Source organism: Nicotiana tabacum, chromosome 22 (assembly GCF_000715075.1).
Source record: "Nicotiana tabacum cultivar K326 chromosome 22, ASM71507v2, whole genome shotgun sequence".
NCBI lineage: Eukaryota > Viridiplantae > Streptophyta > Magnoliopsida > Solanales > Solanaceae > Nicotiana > Nicotiana tabacum.
Window position 1 is genome coordinate 152,787,408 of NC_134101.1, and position 22,584 is coordinate 152,809,991.

Here is a 22,584-nt window from a genome sequence, read left to right on the forward strand (position 1 = left end):
TTTCATGACAGAGGAAGTTTTGAAATAATAGCACTGACATGAAAGTTTTCATCAAGATTAATTCCAGAAATAGCAATTTTATTAGTTATAAACTGGAATTCTTGCACCTAATCAGTGATTGACTTGTCATCAATCATCTTGAATTCCATATAATTTGAAACAAGAAACTTCTTTGAGCTCGCCTCTTCTGCCAAATAAATTGCTTGAAGAGTATCCCAAAGTTCTTTGGCAGATTTGCACTTGGCAGAATATTGATCATAATATTTGTTGGTCATTGCTCCAAGAATATAATTCTTGCATAAATAATCATCATCTTGCCACTTAAGAATTTATTCTCTAATCGAAGTAGCCTCATTAGTTGCCACCTCAGAATTAGGAGCATTGGGACAAGGTTGTTCAAGAACGTATGTTAACTTCAAATGTCGTATAAAGAATTCTAGCTTTCCACGCCATCTAGGAAAGTCTTTGCCATCAAATATTTCAAAATTTGGATTTGGCAATGATGGAACACCACTCGAAATTGTTGTAGTAGCCATAGAGACAACTATCTTCAAATTATTAGAACAAGGATTACAATAATATTAGAAAGCAAAAATAAACTTGTTTGGCTTAAAAGCACGTAAAAAAACGTTTCTTGAAGATAGATGGAGTCTCTTCCACGAGCAAACGGAAGAATAAATGACAACTCTGTCTCCGGGATTCAACTAAGCAACACAATAAGTAGCTTCAAGAATGTTGCTCTTCTATTCTTGAATCTATAATTTCACCATTTGATCAATGTCTCTTATAATATTTTAAGGGAAAAGTAGTTTTTTAAATTGCTTGTATTTTCCAAAGAAAATCAGCCCTATTTTTAGGCTAGAGACTCTTGAAAGACAAGTTTATCATTTAATAAGATCATGAATATATTCATGAATTTGGAAGATCAAATGTATTTGCTAAAACCAAAACGTATGTAGAAATCAAGAATGAATTCACATTCATTCACTTTGAAAAATAAGAGTCTTTTGTAAGTATATTAATTTATCAAATACATTATTTCAAATTTATAAAACACTTATTCCAACAACTCGTAACAAAACCAATTCGAGACAAGAAGAATGTTACTCATATTTTAGTAAAGCATAATGAATTTTTGGACTTTAACTTCATTGTTTGAATTAGTAAAATATTCTATTCCCTCAATTTCAATATATGTTAATCTATTTTCTTTTTAGTCCGTACCAAATAAAATGACCTCAATCTATATTTAGAAACAATATACATTTATGCAATGATTTATAACCACATAAAATATATATGCCTTATTTTACACCACAAATTTAAACATTTTTTTTTCTCCTTAAACTTCGTGTCAAGTCAAATAAATTCACGGAAATTAAAATGGAGGGAATATATATCTATATAGAGAGAGAGAGTATTAGATCTAGTTCAACTACTTCTATACATTGACAACGTATATATTTAATTATCATGTCATCCAAAAATCACTAAATATAACCATTCATAAAAGTGAAATAAGCACCTTGAAAATTAAGATAAAATAGAACAACAATGAAATAGTTTACACGATTAGTAGATTCATTTTGCCGATGTATCATTTGGAAAACTGAAACAAAAATTTAAAAAAGTTTGTCCATCCAAATGCGTAAGATATGAGTCCATAAATACACAACTAACAGGGGAAAAAAAAGAATAATGCAAAAGACTATCTGAGGAAGTCCTAGTAAACACAAAACACAAGAAAAACCTCATTTAATTATAGGCAGGTGATCCACACCCTTAACTTTTACGACATCTTAAAATATATATATTGGCTCGACTTCCCCACTCCTCTCTCTACCCTTCACTCTACTCTTTACCTTACCATTTTTCTTCCTTGGCCTTTCCCATTTCCCTCACCTCTCTCATCAACCATACAATATGCCAAGAAATACACTTGGAACAAACCTTAATCGTTGTTTCACTAAACTCAAACGTCCATTGCCACCACAATCCTCGTCCGACCTTAATAATGAACATCAACAAGATCATAGTACGCATTTTTGCAACTCTATTAAAAATTTTAACACCCTTTACGACTTATCATTAGACTGCAATTCCAATCCCACATCGTCATCCACGTATTCCACCACTATCTCCGATGAATACGATTGTATTTCAGAATTAGCCACTGTTCCAGATTTAGCCACTGTTTATGCCTCCCAACGTTTCTTTTTTGCATCACCTGGCCATTCCAACTCTATCATTGACTCATCATCAGCATCCATGTCATCTTCTTTGGCATCAACTTCATCGTCGGTAGAACCGCCGGAATCCGACACCGTTATCGACGGCAGCATTGCCATTCCGACGTACTCGCCGGACCCTTATTTGGATTTCCGACGATCAATGCAAGAAATGGTGGAGGCGCGTGAGTTGAGTGACAATTGGGATTCGTTACATGAGCTTCTCATGTGTTATCTTACATTAAATCCGAAGAGTACACACAAGTACATAGTTGGTGCATTTGCCGACCTTGTTATCTGCCTCATGTCATCAAAAGGGATACGTAGTAATTGCCCAAAATCACATGTAGATCCATCAGCCGGCAGCACAAGTAAGTCATGTTCACAAAAATGCATTCTTGATTACAAGAATCCTAGTGAATAATTTATTATTTGAGTAACTCGATATTGTACAAGGTACTCAGTAAAATTATTGAGATTATAAAAAACTACTATTAGCAGTAAGCATTTTGCATAATTTTGGGCAGTTGATGAACATGTACATTATGGTGGAGATATTAATATGGTCCCCTCCTAAACAGCTGTTGTATGAATCCAAGCTTCTTTATCATCCTTTTTCAGTATCTTGTCTCTGTTGGAGTATTTGTTTTTCCAGCTTTTCCAGATCCTAATGCGGAAGTCACTTGCTACGAAAGTACTTCCTGTAATATCCCTTATTTTTTTAACTATTTTTAATATAAGTTTTATAACTTTCAGTATAAAAAAATTTATATTATCAGATTACATTTACTTGGTGTAGCAAATAATCTACCTTGGTTTGAAGATTATAAACATTTTGTAAAGACTTGGTAATTTTTTAAATTGAGTTCTTTTGAACTAGTATCCTGGAAATGGCAGAGGCTTAGGTTCAGTAGCGGCTAGTAGGGTGGAGCTTCCTCTGCAGTGCTATATGCTTTCCTTTTAACTAGGCTTCTTTATGACAGAGGACAGAGTCCCTAAAGCTTTCTGCTTTTCTTTTTCGGGTATTGTGATTTTGCACCAGTAGCCCAACATGCAAAACCAATAATTAACGACTAGTTAACCCTTAGTAATGAAGAAATTTTTCTTTAGCCCTACTTTTATATTACGCTCCCTTTTGTTCATAGATTTTGGCTTCAATTTCTCAAAAAAAAACATTGAAAACATTATTTGTTTATGAAATATGATCATATTTTGAGAAAAAATATTTAAAAAGTTCCAAGTTCCCAAAAACTGATGAAATTTTTATGGCAGTTTGTCGGTGAAATTTTTTCTTTCATACACAAAACTTCAATTTTTCTTCAAATAAAGTGCATGCCTAAACACAAATTTAACTTTCAAAAATTATTTTTAACACAACTTCAAAAACTCTTTTTTCAAGTTTCAATCAAATCTATGTCCAAATGCAGTGTAAATGAGTCTCAATAATTCATAGTGTTAACTACAAAATGGAGTAACTAAAATTAAAGATAAGATGGGTTAGAAAGAGCATGTCATATTTGTGTTAGTTGTTACATCATCCAATAAATGAAAGATATGCGTTCTTCCTACATATCTATCACTTAATCACAGTTAAAACTAGGTATTTTTACCTTAATTTACACTTGTAAAGGTACAATATAGTATTAACCAACAAGGTAGAATGTATTATCGGTTTTAAGTATATAATGTTAGTAACCCCCTCCAGAAGTTGAAAATAGGAGCTATGTAGCTGGTTACACCTTTAAACGGTCAATTCGTCTGTTGTGCTTCTTGAGATGTGTCATATCGTAAAGTCCTTTTACAAGCAACTTAAGATTTCGATATTCTAATATTTCTTCTTGCTCTTTTCTTTTGTCGTGGAGTAATGTGTTACTCCTATAAAAATATTAAGGGATCATTTGGCTATACATGCTCGTTATGAATAATAATTCATAGATTATTTATGCCCTAACTAATAATACAGAAATGGTTACTCAAGAATAATGTAAGGATTGTTATGCGAAAATTACTTGAAGATAGTTATTCTACATACATTCTTATCTCATATTGTAATCTATAGTATTAAATAACAAATTCTCGCACAATTTAGATTATTAGCAACGTGAAATTTAAATATTGAATATTTAATTATATGCTGAAATCATTTTTGTAAATAGGGAAACAACGACCCTTAAGTAAGACGAAACCACATCTTCTAGGAATAATAACCAGTACAGCACATCAGGATGGCAACAAAACCTGTGGGCACACAATTTCTTTTAGAGTTCAAAATTATCTTTATCCGTTGAAGTTTCAAAAGAAAAGAAAATCATTGAAGTTTGTCTCTAAGTGCAGTGATACATGATAATTTGCTATATACAACCGTACTATATATAAATATACAGTAATTATTCTGACACCATGTTATATTAACCAGAAGATTGCTTCATCAGTAATTTTTATATATGCCAAAACGGTGATAAATATATGGCATGCTTTGTTTCACAGAAAGCAAATATTATGAGTACAGATGAAGCCAAACTATCTTGGATAAACTAGTTGCAGCTTTAAGACAAAAGCAGTAAATCTTTGTTTTGATTTTTGCTGTTTGGGTGAAAACATTGAATAACACTGTTGCTTAAGATTCTGTCATAAGAATATGAAATACATCAGTAAAATGCATGTGGTATTTTAATAGTTTAATGCCAATTTTAATTTGCCAGTGAAACATGACTTGGTTTCTGAGCACAAGTTGGGTTATAATTGGTTTATAATTCCAATTATTATATTAACATGGCCTGGCGTTAGCACAACTCTTTTGAGAAGGAACTTGATGGTGGATATAATATACTGTATCCACTGCTCTGCTAGTCTCATCACTCATGTGCTCTATTTTATTTTATTTTACATTTCTTATTTTCTTCCCTCTTCTGCCTCTTATTTTATTTTCTCCTTTGGTATCTTTCGAAAGAGACTACCAGGAAAAAATAAAATGGAGCTTTATAGTCTTGTTTGACGAAATAAATCTAATTTAATACGAAATTGGTTACAAAAAAGGGGGGAAAGACTCAAGCATGCATGCTGTATACTTTCTTTTTAGATTCCCACTTTTTGTTCAATGATAGACCAAATAAAGTACACATCACGGCCATAATCCTTCTGGCGAGTTCCAGCGATTCATCACATCACCTTTTAGGATTTTATTATGAAACAAACATATAAAAGGATGATTTTGTTCCATTGCTATGGCAAAAAGGTAAAAGGACTGATCTCGTCATAAGAAATTACGTTTAGAAACGAAAATGATAACTTCACTATATATGTATGATTATTTCATGCAAAATAGTAGGATTAAGTGAAATAAAAAATAGGTGTATTAGCACTACTTAAATAAGAATTGCCTAATATCAAAGTCACATTGCATTATAAATTTTAATATAGATTTTTTTTCAAACTAAAAACTTGACCATGTGTACTGATCAATATTTCTGGAGTCAAGTATCAGAATATCGCATCAAATCCATGTATTATTACTCATCGCGTACCGAATTCTGGAGTCACATTGCCGCATGTTTGATTCATCAACAGAACCCCTTAATGTATATGTGCAACTAAATAAAATCTGTTTGAATGTTTAACTGGTCTTTCTTTTTAACCTGCCATGAATATATCAACAATTAAGTCGGATTTTATAGGACAAGATATAGTAAAAAACTATTCTTTCAAGATTCAAAGTTTTTTCAAAAGATCATAGGGCACTAGAACAGAGTGGAAACTCTCAGCTCATGGACCAAAGTGTAAATAAACATTCGCATTGTTATTGTAGAGAGTGAGAAAATTCTACCCAAGATTGATCATAACAGAAGAGTTCTACATCTCACAAGAAAACAGAAGAATGGCAACCATGAGAACACCAGCTCCAGATATCTCGAAAATAAAATGCCAATAAAGACGAAAAAACAGCTCACTTTCAATCAAAAGGGCGTCATTTCAACTGACATCAAAACACCAAATCCTCATACGGACGATACTGGTAACAAACTAAAATTAGGCTTGGGTGCACCAAAAGTTACTAGAAGAAACAATCTACAGAATATACACGGACGAAAGAAGACAAAAGAACACTACATCGTCAATTCCTATGCAGCTTCAGCGGGTTCTCTACAGTTGAGCTGATGAAAAATTGAGAATAGGATAAGAGTTAGATGATTAACCTTGATGCCACTAATAAGACCATAGTAATGCCGAAGGAGGTTAAAGACAGAAAAATAATATGTACCAATAAAAGAAAACCAAAAAAAAAAGTAGAAGATCCAGCATTAAATAATCTAATAACAACACAACAGCCCGCAAGAAAACAGCAGACAAAAAGTGAAGCCTATAACAGGGTAACAATGAGGACAAAACTCAAACATCAAATACTTAGATGTTATTTAATGTGAAGCGGAAGCTTCACCGAATCATAGTTAAACTGACAAAGTTCCCTGTAACTCACTAGTGTCTAATTTTTAGAAACAAATATCACTTTTCAATCTTCTTTTGCATCTTTCTCAACAAACTTGGGTACTTCACTGACATCAAACTTAGAATCATCTGAGAGTAGGTATGCACATTAGCCATTTAGGTGCACAAGCTAGTACATTTTGACTTGAGTTTGAGTTAAACCCAATGATTTAAATGACTTAGCAAGATTACAACAGCGTCTAGTTAGTCCTTCCATTGGTACTTGTTCCAATCCTAACCAGCTATAATGAAAGTCTCAAGTAACCATGGAAAAAGGAAGCAAATCACATTTGAAGTCATCGATTTTTTACTTGTGTGCCTTCCTTCTCCAAACTTCCCAGTTCTCACTTGTTCTCATACCCTACTACTACAGCAGCACCACAAATATTCATTTAAACCAACCTTATCACTATCTCATGCATAAATTTTATCAAAATGACCAACGGCAAATCTAAAACTTCTGAACTCTTTTACTCTGACACTGTTCCACTATTTCTCCAGTATGAAATTTCAAATGGAAGGACGATCCTAAAATTACTTTGGACAAATATAAATTCTATACAAGTTGTGAGTGACAGCAGAGAAAAAGGACAGAGATAACTTATCAAAACCAAAAAGAATAAAGGGAAAAGGTGTAATGCAATTGAAAATTACTACCATGCAAATGACATAATATACACAGCAAGAAGCTAAAGGAATGCTCTTATCGTGCAATAAATTGTGCAAAAAGGTGGTTACCTAATAAACGCAACCAAAAGAGTTAAAACGGCGCAAAATACATACCTCAAAACAGCTACGCCTAGATATACACATCCCAATCCAGTTTGTCGGTCAGATTATCTTGATCAATACTCATTCTTTCGCTGCCATGTAGGATATCTACAACTTTCAACCAAAAAACAGCTACTAAAAAAATATAGCACCGAATATGTTTACGTCCGTAATTACGTGGAGGAATATACACTTGGCTGTGTCAGTTGCTCAATTAAAGATCAAAATTAGCATGTTACATCTTCAAAAATCTACACAACGTACCTGCAATAGAAATAGAAATTCAGAGCTCAAGTTAAAACTTCAGGAATTAACAATCTGTTGGAAGTTGGAACAACAGAACAGGCAACCAGAAACAGAATAACCATAACACTTAAAGACTAAAAGAGCAAGTACCACAATGACATGCCACGTTCAGAAAAGCACATATTGACAATAGCCTAAATGCTAGCAGTAATCTTGACGGCAAGTAAAATACCTCTCAAATCAACTTTGGTTTCGTTTGGTCACATCGTAAAAGATGATGTTTTTTATCAAACTAACTTTTCAACATTGACATAGTATTTTCTTTCACTATCACTAATATAGTAGATAAGAAATGAATATCATAAACTAAGTATCTAATCAAACACCATGATATTAACTGAGACGGTTACAGCAAAACAAGATTTCTACCAGAAAACATCCAGTTCATTATTAAAAAGAAGAAATTATTTGATAGTGTCTATCAAATTGCTTCATTCTTAAATGTTTGGGAGTTGCTTCAAGCCGATTAGTACAAAGCAACTACTACTTTTTTTGAAGAAAGTACTAAGCAACTACTTCAATGCTAGGAAACAAGAGAAGGGGCTAAAAAGAGAGATCTGAACATTGTGACCCAAGCCATCATGTGGACCACTTGGAGGGAGAGAAACTAAAGAGCCTTTCATGTCGTAGAGAGATCCTTCTAAAATATTCCAGTAAATATGCCATTTGAAGTATACAGATATTCCGACAACAACAGCAACAACATACCCAGTGAAATCCCACAAGTGGGTCTAGGGAGGGTAGTGTGTACGCAAAGGTTACCCCTACCTTGTAAAGGTAGAGAGGTTGTTTTCGACAGACCCTCGGCTCAAGGAAAGCATAAACCCAGCGTTCATGAGCATGTCGGGAAGGTAGATAATTGGATCACTGCAGAAAGGAACTCATCTTTGCAGAGCTCTATGTGGTATAAACTTTGTATACGGGTCGCTAAATTGTTATATAGTTTAAAAATCAGGCAGCACAGATTCACCGGTTAAAAAATGGCCACGAAGATCCCCTAAAACAGGAAAAGGAGACAAATAGAAAAACTAAATAACCCATACATCATTGGCTTCTTAACGAATCCAAGCGACTTTTTAGGGAAGGGAACAGTGCAAAGCCAATAGAAAATGAACTTACATATGGAGCACCTTCTATTAGCACCACAGGGACATCGCAAGAACTCATACTACCGCAGGGCTCAAAATCAGACAACCCACTAATATCAACAAGACTCCAGTTCCTCAGTGGTTTTTGGGGGCAACCGAGCTACATCTTGGAGAGATTTTGAATCAAGGGACAACATATGAGCACTCACTGAAACTTCTTTATGGTCATTGAGGTTACTTCTCATGATTTCATTGGAAGTTTCTTGACTTGCCAAAGGAGAGTTCAAGGAGGACAAGTCTGAGGTAGATGTTTTATCACAAATATAGCCATTAGGAACGGGTAGATCTAAACAACCCATAACATTTTCTATCTGATGAGAGTCCTTGGAAGTAGCTTTTAACGAACCAGTGGAATCACACATCAAATCAGACGCATCATTCAAGAAGCCATCAGCTACAGCAAGACTTGGTTCTACACGTAAAATAGCACCTTTATCATCCTGGTTGAGTTTGACTTCAGAGAAAGCATCAGCATTGGACCCTGAAACACAATTTTTACTTTACTAATTCCAGCTCTAGAGCAAATATTGAAGCTGATTTGTCAGTTCAATGTAATAAAGCATCATGAGAAGCAAAGAACTTGAAAAGATAGATAGCATAGATAAGAAAGTGTGTGTGTGTGTGTATATATATATCAGATACCTGTTGAAGTAACTTGGCCTTCACTAAACTGATCCTTCAATAGAGGCTTCTGTAACATATCCGTACCAGGGAACACCATCATACTCATATACTTCATCTCCTGTCTCTCTGATTTTTCAAGGGGTGTAAAACCAAAAACCTTTGTCCATGTCTCAATAAGTTCTGGTATAGCAGGTATAACCAGCTTCTCAACATCAAGAGAACAAAGAGCCTGACAAGAGTAAACAAGAAAGACTTCAGATAGGTGCTGAAGAGCAATTACAACACTTTTGACTCCAGAGGACTACAAAACACATGTAGATTAATCAACTCCACATTTCCATACAAATAACATAGGATTCCATGCATGTAAGTTGATAACATTTGTAACATCTTGTGGTGTCACAAATGTGGCTGCTTCACCATTGTTCCTCTACCTAATGACACCAAGCCTGTATTCTGTACTCCCGATTATATTTTTGGCCTTGTTGACTACAAGGGAATCTTGAAATCTAGTTAGAAAGAGAAGACTAAGGGAGGAAGGAGAAGATAATGTTGGTATCATGTGCATGGTACCTTCACTAAGTTCTGGAGGATCTTACAGAATGACTCAGCTTTATAGGAATGGGTTCAAATGTAGAACTCAGACTCATACACTGGTTAAACAAGCACTGCCAATGTTCAGAAGTTCAAATTCGTAAAATCAATCAGCTTGATAGAAAAAGGTTTTGCTGCAAAGACTCATCGAAAGCTCTTTAACAGTAAAATTAATATACTCCCTCCATCACAGAAAATAAAGGTGGGTTCAAAATACAAGGGTCAACATATCAAATTCTCAGAGTAAATTTGATTTCCTGGGGTGCTATTAGGTTCAAACACGATTAAGGAGGTGAAGGGGTACCCACAATGCTTAGGTGTGTATGAGAGTTTAGGGACAAGGTTAGGGTCAAATATGTTTTTTTTTCCTTAAGATTAATATATCTATGAATCTTGAAATCACAAACAACAAAATTCAAACATAAAATGAAATAAACCCAAATTTCACATTTTCTAAGAGACTCCGGGACAAAACATCTTAGCTTCCAAAGGTATGAGCCAATACTCGTAAACGTTATAAAAGAACAAGGCCCTTCTTAAAATTCTTTTACCTTTCATCTATAGATTATTTTCATTAGTAAAGGACCTTTCATCTATAGATATATTTACCACCAGTAACTCAATCATGTCAGTCTATTGAAAGAATGCTAGAAGATTATACTTGTAAAGTATATAAAACCATCAAAAAATACTTCGAGTAGAGAGAACTAGAATGCAACTCGTCCTTTCTTTTTCTTTTTCTTTTTCTTTTTCTTTTTCTTTTTCTTTATTGTGATAAGGAGAACTAGAATGCAACTTTAAAAACAAGAGCATCAAACTAGCTAATACATAATCATACCGTTTCAATTGCAGTGAGAAGCCGACGGCACATTCCTTGACGACGATGCATATATCGTGTTCCAATAAATGGCATCTCAACAACCTGGTTCCCATGAATCCTATTTATAGAGTAGAATCATTTTGAGTTGGTATTATACAATCCATGAATACAAAAGAGAAGCAAACTCAAATAATACTAGATACCACATCTGCAAATTTTTCTAGCATCAATTAAGCACATGAAGAGATGGCCACATCATCAAATGCCAAATTGGAACACGTCAAAAGCATTATGGCCGATAATCAAAAGTTAATCACCCTTATGGATGCAGCAGAGATATACAGAACCATGATCAGCACGAGTAAGAAACAATCCAACGAAGACTAAGAAACTCAACTAATATTCACCTTATGGATGCAGCAGAGATAAGTTCATCACCCTTCTCCAGAATAACAGTATAGAACCCGTGGTAGTTCATTCGCCTAAAGTTTGACCTGGTATCACAAGAGAAATCAAAGATAAGTTTCTTAATCAACTTATCTGAAAAAGATAAGTTTCTTAATCACCAGTGTACACCAAAACTGGAATCATTTAGTGTACGGTAAGAAACTGTAACATTAAAACAAAAACAACTTTTCACAAGAACTACAGTACAAAAAGATGATATCAAAATTTGGAATTCATTGAAAAGGAAAAGTAGCATTTTGAGTGAACAAAACTAAAAATAGTCTCTGGTATTGATGTGTTTGGATGATTTGAGAAAACAAGAAAAATATAGAAGCTTTTAGCTTGAGCAGGAAGACTACTAGTTGTTTTAAAGCCATCTGGACAAGAGGACTCAGTAATCTTTTTTTTTTCTTTTGATAAGGTAAAAGTTTAAGAGGCTTCTGTAATCCAATAATCAGCAATATCTGGAACTAAATGAAAATAACAAACTCTATACGGAATTCTTTAAATGACATTACTCCAACATACAAAGCATGCATAGACAGCAATTATGCTTTCGCTTATAAAAAATCATCAGAACATTATGTTATCACAGCTTCAAAGATTCTCACCCGCAGCTATAAACAACGCTCTGAATTATATTGATTTTACTTCGCTGGTCAACAATGGGCACAAAACACTCATCCATAATGGAGAAAGCAACAGCTAACTTGCAATTGCACTCAATTTCAACTGGATCATCACTCAAATTTATATCCCTGCCAAAATCACGATGTCGAAGAAGTGTCCAACAAAATCCTTCATCCATGTCATGCCTTACACCAAGAAGCATCTGCAGGCCCTCAAAAATCTGTTGAAGAACGTATGAGATTATTTCACTGCATAGAAACTAATGTGTATGTGTATGAATAAATTGTACAGATATAGTTTACTATTAGGTCGGAGGAAGAAAGTTCTAGATAACATTCCAGCTTATGGCATGGTCTTGGATCAAGTGAGACCTCACCACTAGCTGTGAGATAAACATTATCTTAGTTGTAATGTACTCCACATAATAATTATACACCGGAGAATGGAGATGATATGGCAACTTCTCTCTTCTGTTTTCACCAGATTACATTAATAGCATGTGACAGATAAATGGAACTGAAAAACTTCTTCACGGTTAATTAATAATAATGTGATCTTGAAGTTGCAGAAACTGCAATGTATTTAAGTGGACAAGTGCAATACCTTCTGGCATCCCTTTCCGCAAAATGTTAGATCTTTAGAATCAAAATCCAGAGCATCGTCACCAGGGACACAAGGCAAATGGACTGCAAAAGCCAAAGCCAATATGTTCGTATATTTCATCCATCAATACATTCTACAAATTTAGGGCAAAAAATAACTACAAAAAAGGGATTTGGAAATATACATTTTCCCTCACACAAATGGCATGTCAACAACTCAGAGACTAGCATGTCGTCCTGAACATCATTCTCTGAGGATTTTCTGACAAATGTCCCACAGAATTTGCATGAACAATAAACACATCGCCAATCTCCAGAAGGCAACTTCTGCAACAAATTCAAAGATAGTAAGACATAATTCTGCTCAACGATTTTAGGAGTTAGTCGGGAGAGTTTATGAAAGCACCAGAGTTGCAACGTGTCTAGACTGACTATTGCTTCACCCAGTTGTCAAATAAGTGGTCCAGAAACTTCTGTAACCTCATTCTGACAACCATCATCCACTACTTAATTATACCACCTAATTGAGGCAATACTATTTTTTTTATAAGTAATACGACCCAGATTGTGGCTGCGGAACAAAAAGTAAAGCCATATATTGGCTATCAAAGCCACAACTATCTTCTAGAACAAACAAAAGAATATGCAATATATTCCCATGGGCAGACCTCATCCTTTCTACTGCTTATACTTCTATTTCAATCTTGTTTTATATTGTAAACCTCTCTACCTATCCAAGAGCCAAACAGTGGTCATGACTCATTTCCCATCTTGCTCCATTGGTGACTCAAACCTCCAACCTCATGGAGGAAGGTGTAGGGTCCTTGTCACCAAGCTATCTCTCTGTGATTTCTAACTGCTTACACTTTGACAGAAGTGTACAACAAGTAGCAAAAAGACAGATTTGCAATAACTTCTTGATGCCACAGGCTTTTGGCAGCTGGGATAATTAAGTCAAACTCTGAACCAACTTACTGGCTGCCAGATTTGTAGCTACTGTATCTGCCAGAATGGTGAATATTCAACCATAGGAAAGGTAACTTTTTTACCTTTTTGTGTGGTGTGAAATGATTCCATTAAATGCCCATTACCAAATGGTTTTGATGAATAAACATACTTTTTGCTTCGGTATGTGTAAGGAATACATATAAAGAATAATTTTGAAAAGAAAAAGATATCATGGATATATGATGTATTATATTCTAAAGAACTCGACAAGAGCACCTTTTTCCTCCAACCTTGAGGTTGTGGGATCGAGTCACCAGGGGAGCAAGATAGGGGAGTTCCTAGGAGGGGTAAAAAAAATGAAAAATAAAATAAAAATTCCAAAGCACTCCAAAATAAAGAAATTTACAGGTTCACATAAAGTTTATTAGTCTCAGAAATAATGAAGTTTAGACACAAAAAATTCAAACAATCTGTTTATGGTACTAGTAAACTCCAACTGCTTTATTATCAATTGAAATTTGTCTGATTTTCCTGAATTTTTCAGCATTCTCAATAGTGCATTTGAAGTGCATTTAAACCTTGAAGTGAGGCACAATGTTGATTGGCGCTTCCTCTCTTCAACAGAAACCAGTCAACCAGATGATTTTCTAAGTTAGGTTAATTAACTAAGCCCGTGGATAACCTATCCGACAAAGTAACGCTTGCGAATTTTGTCTTGAGATAGGGTGACACTAAATGATAAATATAGCCAGTAGAACTATATATTGATTGTTACGGAAATTCTATAGATGAATACGTTAAGTCAAAATTACAAAATTTAGTTCAAGAAAAGCAGTAAATTAGTTTGTATCAAAATGGAAGTGACAATTGAATTTTTTTTTTTAAAAAGCATATTATCTTACAATACCCTGGTGAATAACAATGAAGTATAAAGGGCAACCCGTGCACAAAGCACCCTGCTCATGCAGGGTCCGAGGAAGGTCCACACCCCAAGGAGTGTATGTAGACAGTCTACCCTAATGCAAGCATTAGTGCCTGCTTCCACAACTCGAACCCGTGACCTATAGGTCATACGGAAACAACTTTACCGTTGCTCCAAGGCTCCCCTTCGAATAACAATGAAGTATATTATCTTAAAATTCCTTGGTCAATAACAATGTGAAAACACCATATCAGCAACACCATTGGCAGTAAAACTCATGCATGTGGTACTCAATAAGACTGAACAAAATGCACCTCAAAAGTCATTGTTTTTCCTCATACGAGTTTTGCCAACTGTCCCGCTAGGTGAGTCGTACAGTTGCTGGTTGATTTTTGCAAAAACTCGCAAGACTCAACTCCAAATGAATAGATTAAACAGAATTCTTAGCCCTGTATTCTGTATACAACAATACTTCAGGAGGGCATAATATAATCTCCATCATACAAATAAAACGGGCAGTCCTACTAGAGCTTTGGTACACTTCCATTAACAAGTTTTACACCATATCCCACCTACGTAAAAAACATGTTAATGTTATGCCAAAATGCAAAGGTCTACATTTTGGGCAAAAATGAGGAGGCAATAAGGGGATTTTGCTATGCATATTGATTAGAAGGCGCTAGAAGGTTTTCTGTTTCCTCTTAAACCTAATCGAACCTTGAAGTGGAATGGCACAACCTAGACAAAATCTCAACTAGAAAACCAATTAGTAGAGTGATCCTAACATATATGACTTAAAACTTAAAATTCTCAAAAAGTATTTAAGAAGAAAAAAAGCACTATACTTGACTCTTTTCAGACTAACAGACGTGACAGGAGAATTTATCAGATTCTTTGAACATAGATTGAAGTAAACTAAGCCAATGCAAAAGGGAAAAAAGCACAGGAATAAAAAGGTGGAAGAAGACGTGTCTTACTTGAATATCTAAGCAGCTTTGGTGGAAAGTTGAGGGGCAACTATCACAACATATCAAGTCACCCCCATCACCACAAATGTTGCATGTATCATCGTTTGGGTCATCACCAACAATATTCACAGAATGAAAACCAATACGATCAATTTCATTCTGTTTATTCCATGAGTCCACCAGACATTGCAAAAGAGACTGTCCTGACTGCAGAAACACATTCTGAAATGGCTGACCCAGCTCGCTTCCAGCATGGGATTCAAAATCAGCAAGCTTAAGTGTCTCACCACAACAGCCACAACAAATTCCATCTCCTGTGATCTTTCCTGCTTGCTTCACTTTTTTCCTTCCACCATAAATGTAGTGCACCTGTGCATTAGATTGAATAACCCCTAAATCAATCATCCACGCTAAAAGAGTTCGCTTCCCATCATACAGTATAAACTCATCACCATCTGAATCAACCCCTCCTCCCTTGGAACTCCGTGCCAAAAGAGCACAGGGCTTTCTGCGTTTTCCGTCTTCTGTATTTGCTCCCAACTTTTTCCTCCTTACTGCCACACTTAAGCTGTTTCCTGTTTTGGTTCCAAAACTTAAGTTGCTTTTGGCAGATTGCTTCTTTTTGGTCATTTTCTTGCTTGTTTTACATCCAACAACCTTTTGCTTCTTCTTTCCCTTGTTCTCTTTTTCTTTCCTACCTCTGAACAGTGTGCTGAATACATCCTCCGGTATAGGAGTAAATGCAGACCTGGTCTTATCATCAGCAGCTCCAGCTTCAACTCTCTCTTTAAGCCTCTTGTATGCCAAAGTGACTGACCAATGTTGTCTTCCTTCCGGATCATACCAGATTGCGTCCTTATAATCTTTTGTTAACCTGGGCCTGTACTCAACAGTCCAACCTGACTTCATAAGCATATCGATTATCTGCTCTCTAACTGCCTGCTTTTGTTCCCTAACACCAAATTCCTTCACCTCAGTCTTGCTTCCTTTCGACTTACTCTGCTTATCATGATATGGATCACTGCTGAGCCTTTTGTTTCCATCATTTCCAGGACCCTCGTTATTAACTTCAGCATTTGCTTGTTCAGTGCCTTCCTCGTACCCAAGAGCCTCTTCGACGCCATTTGTCTGATTCACCTTGAGATGCTTTGAGCCCTTAACAAGACCGTCGGCCTTTTCATCGTTCATGCTTCTCTTGGGACCCCTCGATTTGTCTTTTTGGCTACTGGTCCCTTGCATCTTTGGAGGTCTTCCACGACGGCCCTTCGGCTTTTGCTTTCCCCTCTCTATCAGTCTTGCATTAACATCATTCCTTGCCTTGAGTATTTTCATGCCAGACGGATCAATGTTGTTCTCTGTTTTTGAACTGGACACACCTGCATCCTTTACTCCAAAAACATGCTTCTTACCATCAATAACAGCCACTGTACCTGACCTCAAGACCCTTTTAAACTGACCCATAGAAAGCACTGTATTCACCTTCTGTCTTTTGACTTGATCATCAGCAGGAAGCTCAACATCCTCCGCATCCTTTCTTTTCCTCCCTCTACCTCTCTTGCGTACCTTAATCTTGGCTTCATCACTACTGGCATCAACTTGTTCACCGGCAGTGGCATCGTTATCGTGGCATTCAGAAGCCTCAGCTTCAGTTCTTTTCCTTCCTCTGCCTCTCTTCCCAGGCTTCTTCTCGCTCTTATCATTGCTTTTATCTTGCACTTGGCTAATGTCATCAATGCTGCTCTCCGAAATCTTTGTTATTTCCCCTCTTTCAACACCCACCAGATCATGAATTCCCTGCTCAATTTGTCTTCCAGGTGAAGAAACACCTGACTCTCCCTTAAGAGATACCGAGCCATTAGAAATCAGTCCTCTTTCAAGGAAGTCACCATCATGAGAAACATCATCCTTTCTTGAATCCTTAACCTCCTTCTTTTTCCTCCCCCTCCGCCCTCTGCCCTTACTGGTATCAACCTCGCCATGCGGCTCACCATTACCATCACAAGCTACATTAATTTTAATTACTTCGCCATTTTCAACAGCAGTTCCCTCCTCATATTTTCTTTCTTCCGAAGGCCTCGACGTGCCCGACATCAAAGATAAACCCTTATTTTCAAGCTCCACCTGACAGGAAGTTTTATCCTCTGTTGAATCCTTCACCTTCTTTTTTCTTCCTCGCTGCCTCCCAACAACAATGTCCACTCGATTCTTCTCCGGAAGCTTCACTTGCATCAGCGGGTCTTCGTCCCCGACTTCACCAACAATTCCCTCAGCCTTCTCAGAGTCAACATCAGCAATGACACATTTAGGGACATCACACTCATCATCATTTTCACAAACTTCTGTGATAGACTCATTTAAATCAAGATCTTGCTTAGAAACTGAGTCAGTCAAAGTCAAAGTAGGCTCCATTTGCTCAGACGGATCCCTATTCAAATCCAACTCATGTTTCATTGTACTACACATGGTACTTCCTTTCAACCCCTCTTCCATCTTGAATTTTTATTTTTTTTTGGTTGCTAAAATTAGGTTTTACTTACAAAAACCATGAAATCAATAACTTAAAAAACCCTACAATTAAAACCAGAAATTAGAAAGAAAAAAAAGTAATACTAACAAATACCAAATGATTTAAAAATGCAAAAGAAATTAAGTCTTACCAAGAAAGTTCAGTATTATGAAATCTGTGGACCAGTAACATCATACAGGACAAGTATTACTGTATTTCCATTTGAGAGTTAAAATCAGCTGAGAATATAGTGTGTGATTAGGGCGATTTGGGTTTTTACTGAGAGAGTCGGGTTGGGGGTTTTAGGAGTTGGAGGGTTGTATTACTTTTGCAGATCTTTTTGTTTTTCGTTTCCCAGGTAAGGACGAGGAGGAGGACCAATTGTAATTTTGGAGGGAGACTCATTTATTTTGGATTTATTTCCCATTTTCCCTCCATTGCGTGTTTGCCAAAATTGAAGATCCTTTTGTGATGCCAATGAAGCTTAGCCTTATAAGTAATATTAGAATTAATATTAGAGTCGTCTGGTAGGGTGTATAAAAATAGCAGTGAGTGTGGCGTATAAGTAATATTAGAATTAATAAAGCTGTGATTACTATTTGGTTTGGTGTATTAAAGGTTTTGAAATAATAGTTTTATCTTTATATATGTTTGTTGATGTATTAAAATTATGGTATTTGTAATGCTATTATTTGCTAAGTATAAGTGTGCATAGCCAATACAAGTATTAGCTATAGATAGATTGAAAAATACTATCAAATGATGAATTAATAATATCAAAGCTAATTTATATATTATGTTACCTAATAGATCCTACTAAACTACTCTTAAGTGTAAGTGGAATCTTCGAAATATGGTTTACCTTTGGCTTGAGGTGTCATTTATATACATTTATATTATTTAATTAAAGTGAAAAACGTATTTGAAGTTGAAATTAAAAAAGGATATTCGAAGTAGTTGTGTTTGGATATTAATTTTACTTCGGCAAAAAAGTAAGGATTTATATAAGAAAAATATTATTTTACTTAATACATTTCAAATAAGTTTTATATACGGTTTATTTTATTCCCAAAAGAATTGATGTCCAACTTCTTATTAAAAATTTAATTAGAACACGAGTGATATACTTAGTAATTTTGTACTATATCAGTAGTATTTTGTTTACTTAGATTTTTTATACGGTGTATTCTTTATTAGTCATGTTGAACTATCTTAATCCGATACGCACTTTACTAATAAGAGGGAAATTTTTTGAATGTTAGTATTTTAATTTATAAAAGGAATTTTTTTTTTGAATATATGTTGACTTCGTAGTGTTATAATAAAATATAATAGAAGATAGTTCGAAGTTTAAATATAAAAAAAATACTCCTATAAGGCGATCATGTGCTTCTATTTACGAATTTTAAAATTCTTATTTTGTGGGATAAATGTTGCTATCTCGAGATGATACAACAAATGTAAATGCTTAATTTAAATTGAAGGAACGAGTCCGAAGCCAGGGGAGGGGGCAAACCGTAGTTGCTATCTCCTTAGCTAATTGACTGTCCGACAAAATAATCTTTGCCATCCCAATAATTCCAATTTCTCAAAGTTTTCTTTTAGTGAAAGTATATGTAAGGTTTTTCTTTGTCTTTGATAAAGTTATATTATATTCATACGTTAGTTTTCTTACATCTTCTTTGCCACAAAAAGAAACTATTAGTACATGTTTCTCCTGACTTTGTACCAAGTATATTTTGATACATTTCCTCAAAATCAGCTCTCCCACTTTCAGATGGAGTCCGGAACCAAAATGTGATTCTTTTGGACTCAAACTACACAAATAGGTGGTAAAAAAAATGACCTTTTTATATATAGCGCCATAATACCTGGCGCTATATACTAACAGTAACGGTACCGTTAAAGTATAGCGTCAGGTATTATGACGCTATACTGTAAAATCTACCATGGCCAGGTATAGCGCCACAATACCTGACGCTATACATACATCATTAATGTATAGCATCAGGTATAGTGGCGCTATACATAGATTTTCCTGGCCCCACCAATAATTCGTGACTTCAATAATTCAAAAGTGTATAGTGCCAACTTTTTGGGCTCTATACCTATATAAAAAAAAATCCCGGCTGGCCATTTCCTATATAAAGAGGTTAGGATTGTATAGAAATTCATTCAAATTTTTTTTTACCTCTTGTTGAAACGTTTATTGTTCTTAAATTCTCCAGCATTTTTTCATTATGTCTGAAGAGCGTAGAATAAGAGTTTCATTATATTGGGGGGGTGAGGTTGTGATGGAGAATAACTCCGTGGGCTATAGTTTACCTGCTCAGTGTCATGTTAAATTGCCACTTACAATAGAGTACGATAAATTGATATCGTTGTTACGCAAAAAACTGAGTGTGAGGAAACGTTCAGTGATACTTAAAGTAACCGGAAGATATCTGTATTCTGTCACTCCGCAAGGGGTTGCTTTTTACTCGGAGTTTAACATCGACGATGATGAAACTTTGAGTGATTTTCTGAGGATTCCGGACGAATGCCGGAAATTTCTTGTAATCACAATGTTGGAGATGTACGTGAAGGTCGAAGACGTTCCAAAAAACGAGGTTGTGCGTAGCAGAGATACCCCCCAGTCATCGGGTGGTTATTATGGAGCAGTTTTTGCCGGACAGGTTTCGGATGAAAGAGTTTTCCTTGATTTAAACTTATCACCGCCGGCGAATGAGCAGCGAGAAAATAATTTATACCCTGTTTTCCATAATTCACAAGACGAGTGGTAAACTTCAATTTTCATTTGTGTTAATTATGTATATTTTTGGCTTATTGAATTTGTATTAACGCTCATATATTTAATAGGGGGTACCGGCCGGATATGAATTTTACAGGTGGCCTATCCGATAGTCATCACTTAATTAAAAACGTCCATCATGAAATTTCATCACATTACGACTTGTAAGTGAAATGATATAGCCATATGGAAATCATTTATTAATTCAGTAGCTTATATATTTGTTGGTTGTGCAGTGAAAACGAGCAAGTTGAACCACCCGTACTCACTCAATTGACCGAAAACGACGTATTACATCGGGATCTGGCAGATGCACAGTGTGAGGAACAGAACAGTGATTACGATAACAATGCCGATGAATCCGGAGATGAGACACCCTTTTTTCGTGAGGATGGTGATGAGCAGGATGAGGATGAAGGACCTGATTTGAAGAGAGACCCCGCTAGACGAAGAGTGTATGAGTCCGAAGTGTCGTTTCATTCAAGGGAGATTCCTTACATTGATAACTTGCCAACCGTGCCGGATGTGGAAGCTCTAACAAGAGATTTTGATGAAATCCGGACAGCAATATGGGATGAGTCTAGACCAACGGTGCTTGCAAAGGGGATGTTTCTTCCTGATAAAACGCGCTTAAGCAGGGCTCGTAAAATGCACAACGTAAAAGAGTGTCGTGAGATGCAGGTATGGGAGTCAAGTCCGATGGTATACAAGGTTGTTTGCCGCAGGTGGTTTTGGCCATGTAATTGGATGTTGCGTGCGACCAAAAAGAAGACAGGTATGTGGAAAGTGGGTAAATACATTCCCACCCACACATGCGAAATGGACACATTCAACGGGAATCACTTCAACTTGGATATTGACTTGATTTCTCTTGTACTTATTCCGCATATCGAAGCGTACATAAGGTATACAATCAAAGAGTGCATTACATCGGTCCACCATGAATATGGCCATACCATTACGAAAAGAAAGGCATTTCTCGGGCGCAAACGAGCGTTTGAAATTGTCTACGGTAATTGGGATAAGTCATTTGCATCTCTGCCAAAGTACATGGCCGTACTGCAGCACTTTAACCCCGGGACAGTTGTTGAATGGAAGCTTGAGCAGAGTCCGGAAACACCAGAATACATATTCAATTACATGTTCTGGGCGTTTAAGCCAGTAATTGATGGTTTTTCGCATTGCCGGCCAGTAATATCCATAGACGGAACTCATGTCTATGGAAAGTACGATATCAAGCTATTGATAGCTGTGGGAGTGGATGCTAATGGACACATATTTCCTCTAGCTTTTGTTGTTTGTGCCAATGAAATCACAGAGACGTGGACGTTGTTTTTGAACTACATGAAAGAGCACGTTGTCAAACAGCGTTCAGGTATTTGTTTAATATCTGATCGGCACGGTGGTATATTAAGTTCTGTGGAGAACTTGCCTGCATGGCAAGAACCTTCTGCATACCATCGTTACTGTGTGAGGCACTTTAAGGCCAATTTCCAAAAGGCACATCCCAACAAGGATCTATATGATTTGATGTGGATGGCAGCAACAGACCACCAACAGCATAAATTCCGGAGACATATGGATTCTATCAGGCAAGAAGACGAGGCAGCCTATCATTGGTTAATGCGAAATGACCCTAAAAAGTGGACGTTGCATGCGGATGGTGGCAGACGATGGGGAATTCTTACTACAAACGTATCAGAGTCCTTCAATGGGTTATTGAAGTCGGCAAGAGGATTGCCCGTCACAGCCATGGCGCGGATGTAGTTCAAGCAGATGGCGGATAGGTTTGTTCAA

General features: G+C 36.0%; 2 protein-coding genes across 3 annotated transcripts; one reads left to right on the forward strand and one right to left on the reverse strand.

Moving 5' to 3' along the window:
• Positions 1 to 1,850: 1,850 nt before the first annotated feature.
• LOC142176551 (transcription repressor OFP15-like) lies at positions 1,851 to 2,835 on the forward strand. Its single transcript, XM_075244517.1, has one exon. It carries the CDS (start codon positions 1,924 to 1,926, stop codon positions 2,650 to 2,652), a length of 729 nt encoding a protein of 242 aa, XP_075100618.1. The 5' UTR covers positions 1,851 to 1,923; the 3' UTR covers positions 2,653 to 2,835.
• Positions 2,836 to 6,005: 3,170 nt separating this feature from the next.
• On the reverse strand, positions 6,006 to 18,460 carry LOC107786062 (uncharacterized). Of its 2 annotated transcripts, none has more exons than XM_075243873.1 (11): positions 18,148 to 18,460; positions 15,500 to 18,058; positions 12,838 to 12,976; positions 12,654 to 12,736; positions 12,032 to 12,270; positions 11,381 to 11,467; positions 10,992 to 11,091; positions 9,578 to 9,788; positions 8,907 to 9,416; positions 7,494 to 7,745; positions 6,006 to 6,379 (listed from the first exon to the last, which is right to left on the reverse strand). In XM_075243873.1, the coding sequence occupies exons 2-9, from the start codon at positions 17,978 to 17,980 to the stop codon at positions 8,992 to 8,994; spliced, it is 3,765 nt and encodes a 1,254-aa protein (XP_075099974.1). In that variant the 5' UTR covers positions 17,981 to 18,058; positions 18,148 to 18,460; the 3' UTR covers positions 6,006 to 6,379; positions 7,494 to 7,745; positions 8,907 to 8,991. The 2 variants fall into 2 exon arrangements, with proteins under 2 accessions (XP_075099974.1, XP_075099973.1); XM_075243872.1 differs by having other exon boundaries at positions 12,838 to 12,979; positions 18,148 to 18,459.
• Between the last annotated feature and the right edge of the window lie 4,124 nt (positions 18,461 to 22,584).